A 5,326-nucleotide genomic window follows, 5' to 3' on the forward strand; every position below is an offset into this window, starting at 1 on the left:
ATCAGAAAGCAAAGCAAAGCAAAAGATTGAGTAAAGCGCAAGATTCCTTTATATTCTACGTTTATCTTTCTAGCTTTTTATACTGAATTTTGCCCTTTTAATTAGAGATGAAGAGTCGGTGCAAATTCAATCTTCGAGGGTTTCAAAATTTCTTGGAAGATTGCTTTTGGAGGCCTCTTTGCGAACGAAGAACTTCGACCGTTACGTTTGAAACTTTCCAAGCATCCGTCGGTATGAAACGGAACTAGGGACGGATCGACTTTTCTCCTTCACCAACTACCACGGATCGATATTGACAGTCGAGTGCTAATTTCAAATGATCAGGTCTATCGACCCCGAAAATCACCAACCCAGCCGTCCGCGAGGCCGTGATGAGGGACCCTCGAGCCGGACCCGGAAACTCGCAGACTTCATCCAGGCCAAGCACGACGAGGACTACTAAGTTTCTATTTTCACCACCAACAACCAAGTGGAATCAAAAATAATGTTTGCTCAATCGCAGTGAAATTGTACAGGGATGGCTGGCTTTTGTAAATCCTTTCAAGTGGAAAGACGGCAACCAAAAAGGACCACCGAACCAGATCTGGAAGAAGATCTGAGTGGAAACTGCGACTTTCTTGCATGAGCTTTAGTAACCACCGAACCAGCCTGGAAAGATGATCCTTTTTCGAGTTTGTCTTCAATTCCCTTTATCGCCGTGACTCTTAAGTGAAAGATCAATACGATCGCCATTATCAGGGTATGATGAGCGTCTCAAAAAGACGGGATTCTAAAAGCCGAACGAGTTCCAATCTTTTGGAAAAAGTACATGGTGGGATGGGAATGGAAGATTGGGGGAGGAAGAAGATTCGCCACATTAAATTCTCAAAAGACATGGGGCCACGTGTCTGCACGTCGCGAGGCGTGCCGAGCGGCGCGGTTCTCTTATGTTCATGCCGTCCGCCGCGGGGCGTCGAATTCTCCCATGATAAGCCTCGGCGATGGAGTTCCGGGCAGTGGCCGGTTCCGTCCCCGACCCTTTCATTTCACGACATATAGCTTATGAAGAAAAAATAGGGAAGAGGCCGATGATGGACGGCAGAATACATAACCCGACACAATTATCGTACCGGGGTCGAGGAGGCTCCGTTTGCATCTTTGCTCCTCAAAATTTTTTTTTTTTTTTGTTTGTACGGGGAAGATGGTGTTAAGTACTATTCAACATGTGGAACATGAACATGATGTTGTAACTGTGACAAAAACGAGTTGACTTCCTCCTCCTGCAGTTTATTGAGCTGTAAATTTTCACAGGGTCTGATCGAGCTCGGAGGACAGCTCAAACTTGGAGTCTCCAAGTGGTGCAACATTGCCAAAAACATTTATTGCGGAGAACTTAACCAAGTTTGGAAGAAAATGTCTACCTGTGCCAAGATTTTTTGTGTCGATATGAATGGTCTACCTTTCATCAGGAGATGCAGACTCGAAATATCATGAAAACGATAATAAGAGAGGATGTATCGCGTCGTAGTAGAGTCGAAGTTCGATGTTTTATTGAGTTAAATCGCCACGTGGTATCATCATTTGTATTAGGGCTATCTAAAATTTTTCTTCCCTCTTTCTCGCCATGGTCACAAAACGCTTATTATATCGATAGACTCGGTTAATGCTAAAGCGTGAGAATCAGCTCGGGGAGCATGAGTGCAAGCCGATTACTGAGTCCGCCTCGGGATGTCCGATCACCAAGATCGAGGTTGCCGGCCCGCCAGTCACCACCAAGTATTAACCTAAGGAGGCTCATTGCTTTCGAGCAATGGTATCCCTCTCTCTAAATGATTCTGATGATACAAATCTAATCCGAGGCGTTTGGTAGCTAGTGATACCGAGTTCGGGTCGCGAGTGCACTCCACACCGCACATCACGGCAAAGAATACGGAACGAGCAACTCGTATGATCCTAGAAGCTCCATCTCTCGGGCGGATCATTCATTCCCTCTCTACCCAGTCCTTACGGATCGAGCTCGCGTGGCATTCGAAGTATAACTTGGATTCCTACAGACCAAGATGCTCGCAACACCTCCACTGACTGATCATAAGAATTCATAAAAAAAAAAAAAAAAAACAGCAAAGGCCTCTCGATTCAGCGCTCTCAAATTTCGACACGTTTGAGAAAGTTTCTCCCCATGTCTTTATTACTGTAAAGAAGTAAAAACAAAACGCGTCGGTGACATCTTTCGCTCTCTTTTTCGACCATAAATTGGCCCTCGCATGTGGCCTTGTGTCGATTCTAAAGGTAAAGACCCTCTTCCACGCTCCTCTCATCTCTCTCTCTCTCTCTCTCTCTCTCTAGCTAAGACAAAGTTGCCATTTTTGTTGAGCTCGAAGTGATTCAGTCTCTCCGTATTGTTCCTGGAGAAAAAAATGGAGAGAATCCTGAGAATGTCGCTCGCTCTCTTCGCTCTCCTTGCGATCCTACCCACGAACACGTCGCAGGAAGCCACCACCTCCGCCAAGTACCAGATCGAATGCACCACGTGCGCCGCGTGCGACAACCCTTGCGGCCAAGTCCCCTCCCCGCCTCCGCCGGCCGCCGCCATTTCCAGCTTCCCGCCTCCACCCTCCCCGCCCCTGTCCCAGCCCGGTTACACATACTCGTCCCCTCCGCCGCCGCCGCCCTACAAAGGGGGAAGCGGTGGCTCGAATTACCCCCCGCCGAGCAGCGGCGGCGCGTACTACCCCCCGCCGAGCTACGGGAACTACCCGGCGCCGCCGCCCCCGAACCCGATCCTGCCGTACTTCCCCTTTTACTACTATAACCCACCACCGGCTGCCGTGTCCTCCAGTGCCATCAAGCTAAGAGCTTGCGATGCGATCTGGGCAATGTCGATCGCTCTGCTTTTGGTTTGACCGTGACGATTCAACTGGAGCGAGGATGGGGATATTTGGAATAATGTCGGCAAATTTGGCAGATCAAGAGATAGATGACGAACACTTTTTTGGGGAATCTTGAATCTTCAATGTGTTAAAGATTTCCTTTTTTTAAGGAAATAAAAGTTTTCATGATCATCATCATCATCATCATCATGAATGTGAGTGATGTGATTTCCCTTTCCTCTTTCCTTTTTTCCTCCCCTGGATCACTGATCTGTAATTTTGGTGACGTTCTGTAACTTACTAGTTCGTTTGTAACGTTCCAACTCTTTTGGTGAGAAAAAATAGTCAATGTCTTGTAGTAAATTTTCTATTTTGTGCCCACGAGAACGAAAGGGCATTAACAATTCTCTGGAGTCAAAGCTGGAATTCCATTATTGACCAGCTTTTATCTGCATAGTGGCTGCAGGAATCATCTAGAAAATGGCAGGTGGCAATTAGGTTTACGTCATGCCAAATCACATGTTTATCTAACGATTTAAACATTTTGCAATGATCTAAGATGGTTGAGTACCGGCTTCGATTTTGCGAAATCCGTTACTTATCTTCGCAATTAGCATACAAGGACGAATTTTGTACTGTTTGTCCGTAATCGACCTCAAAGATGTTGTGTATGTATATATATGTCGTTTATATTTTGTAACCTATTGCTTACTTGAGTCAAAGTCCTACTTTTGGAAGTGTTGAATTTGTTGTGTGCAGTCGAGTCGTAATCAATAAGTAAAGTATCAATTCAATCAGTCCATGTCTATAACTTTCTTCTTTCGCATCAATCCATGTGGGAAAAAGTTGCATTTGAAAAAGAAGTGAAAAGGAAAGCAGTCTCCTTTTACAAATTCTTCGTTTTTTTTTTTTTTTTTTGCTTATTATTATAAATTCGTTCCGACGAAAATGTCCGCGACGAAAAATCTTTTTACCGAATTCGTGGAGCCTTCGGTAAATGGACAGAAAGTAAATTGTGCTGTAAAGATAAATACGATAGCAATAAAACAACTAAGATAAATTGTAGAGTAAAAATGATAAGTGTTGTTGATCTTGAATCTTTACATAGACTTGTCTTCGACTATATATAGCAAAGTACAAGGTTCAACCGTTCGTGACAGTTACTTTCGCATGCTCTATTCATAGATTTTGTTAGCTTTGATAACTATTCTTCTTATTCATGTGGTAGTTTAAACCGCGAGCTTATCTACTCTACTCGTCTATCGGCGTGACATACTAATCTCGCAGTGTCGTCGATGTTTCGTTCAGTCAAGCGTCAATTATGCCACGTTGTTGGCTACCGACTCATGTTATACTTTGGGCCCTTTAATAATATACCACTCCCGAGGGCTTTTTAACTGTCTCAAACCCATACCGATTTTTGGTATCAACGGAATTATAATAATAACTTCCTCCTCAAGCATGCTTAATATTTTATGAAAGATCATTTCGTTTTCAATATATAAAATTTCGATTGTATGGAAATGCTCCCGAGCGAAAATGAAATTATTGTTCGGTTACTTTCGGGAAGATGAGACTATAGTTAATTGTGGACCGTCAAAGCCACCGTCCATTTTGCATGAAAGAAAGAGCCCCCACGTTGACGACAAGCTGGCAATTTGTCAGGGATTTATTACCAATTGTGTGTACATAAAAATCAATGTGAACTCAGAGAAAAGACCAAAATAAAAAATAATTTGACTTTTATACGTGAACAAAAGAGACAGAATTCGAGGTTGATGACTGATGTTGGCAAAATGTGTGCACTCTGAGTTGAGCTGGAGGGCACGTATGCTGGCACAAGGATATGTATGGATGGATTGGCGACCTTGTCGAGTTGGCCATAGGGAAGCGATCTCATTGGATCGGTGTGAATAAGACCGTTTTCGATTCCAAATTTCAGAATATGCAGGGTAGATTTCATATTTCAAAAATTGAGGAACCGATTCCGATGAACAGGTTCTAGGTTCCAAGTTAAGAAGTCTTTATTTTTTTTCTTATTATATATTTTTTGCGTCATCCTGCAGTATTTCATTACACCCGATGATGAGTGTATAATTTGTAACAACTAGTCCAAGCTTTTATATCCGACAATATCCACAATCAAGACTTTTACTTTATTAACATTTCATATATTTTTTGTATCTAAATATGAGTTATGGTTAGTGAGTTATAGTAGCAAATGATGGTCATTAAATGTAATAAAATAATTTATTGCAATCGTCCAATTAAAAATACAAGTGAAACCCGAGTAAACCTTGAAACCTATTATGGAATAAGTTCTAGGTTTCAACGTATGCATTGTAGGTTCCATATGGAACCTAAACAGACTTTGGAACCATCGACCCCTAGAGTTCGATTTGCCTAAGGCTCACTTATCCGGAAAAAAAAAACAATTTTAGGAAATTATTTCGTGGCTTTTAAATTTTTGGATGACA

At 42.7% G+C, this 5,326-nt stretch overlaps 1 protein-coding gene across 3 annotated transcripts; it reads left to right on the top strand.

The window, feature by feature from the left end:
* Nucleotides 1–2,277: 2,277 nt before the first annotated feature.
* On the top strand, nucleotides 2,278–2,995 carry LOC115747813 (leucine-rich repeat extensin-like protein 6). Of its 3 annotated transcripts, none has more exons than XM_048273354.1 (2): nucleotides 2,278–2,681; nucleotides 2,712–2,995. In XM_048273354.1, exons 1-2 carry the CDS (start codon nucleotides 2,397–2,399, stop codon nucleotides 2,880–2,882), a joined length of 456 nt encoding a protein of 151 aa, XP_048129311.1. In that variant the 5' UTR covers nucleotides 2,278–2,396; the 3' UTR covers nucleotides 2,883–2,995. The 3 variants fall into 3 exon arrangements, with proteins under 3 accessions (XP_048129311.1, XP_048129312.1, XP_048129310.1); XM_048273355.1 differs by having other exon boundaries at nucleotides 2,278–2,561; nucleotides 2,601–2,995; XM_048273353.1 differs by having other exon boundaries at nucleotides 2,278–2,995.
* Nucleotides 2,996–5,326: the final 2,331 nt, after the last annotated feature.

The sequence above is a fragment of the Rhodamnia argentea genome, chromosome 1, assembly GCF_020921035.1.
Source record: "Rhodamnia argentea isolate NSW1041297 chromosome 1, ASM2092103v1, whole genome shotgun sequence".
NCBI classification, from domain to species: domain Eukaryota; kingdom Viridiplantae; phylum Streptophyta; class Magnoliopsida; order Myrtales; family Myrtaceae; genus Rhodamnia; species Rhodamnia argentea.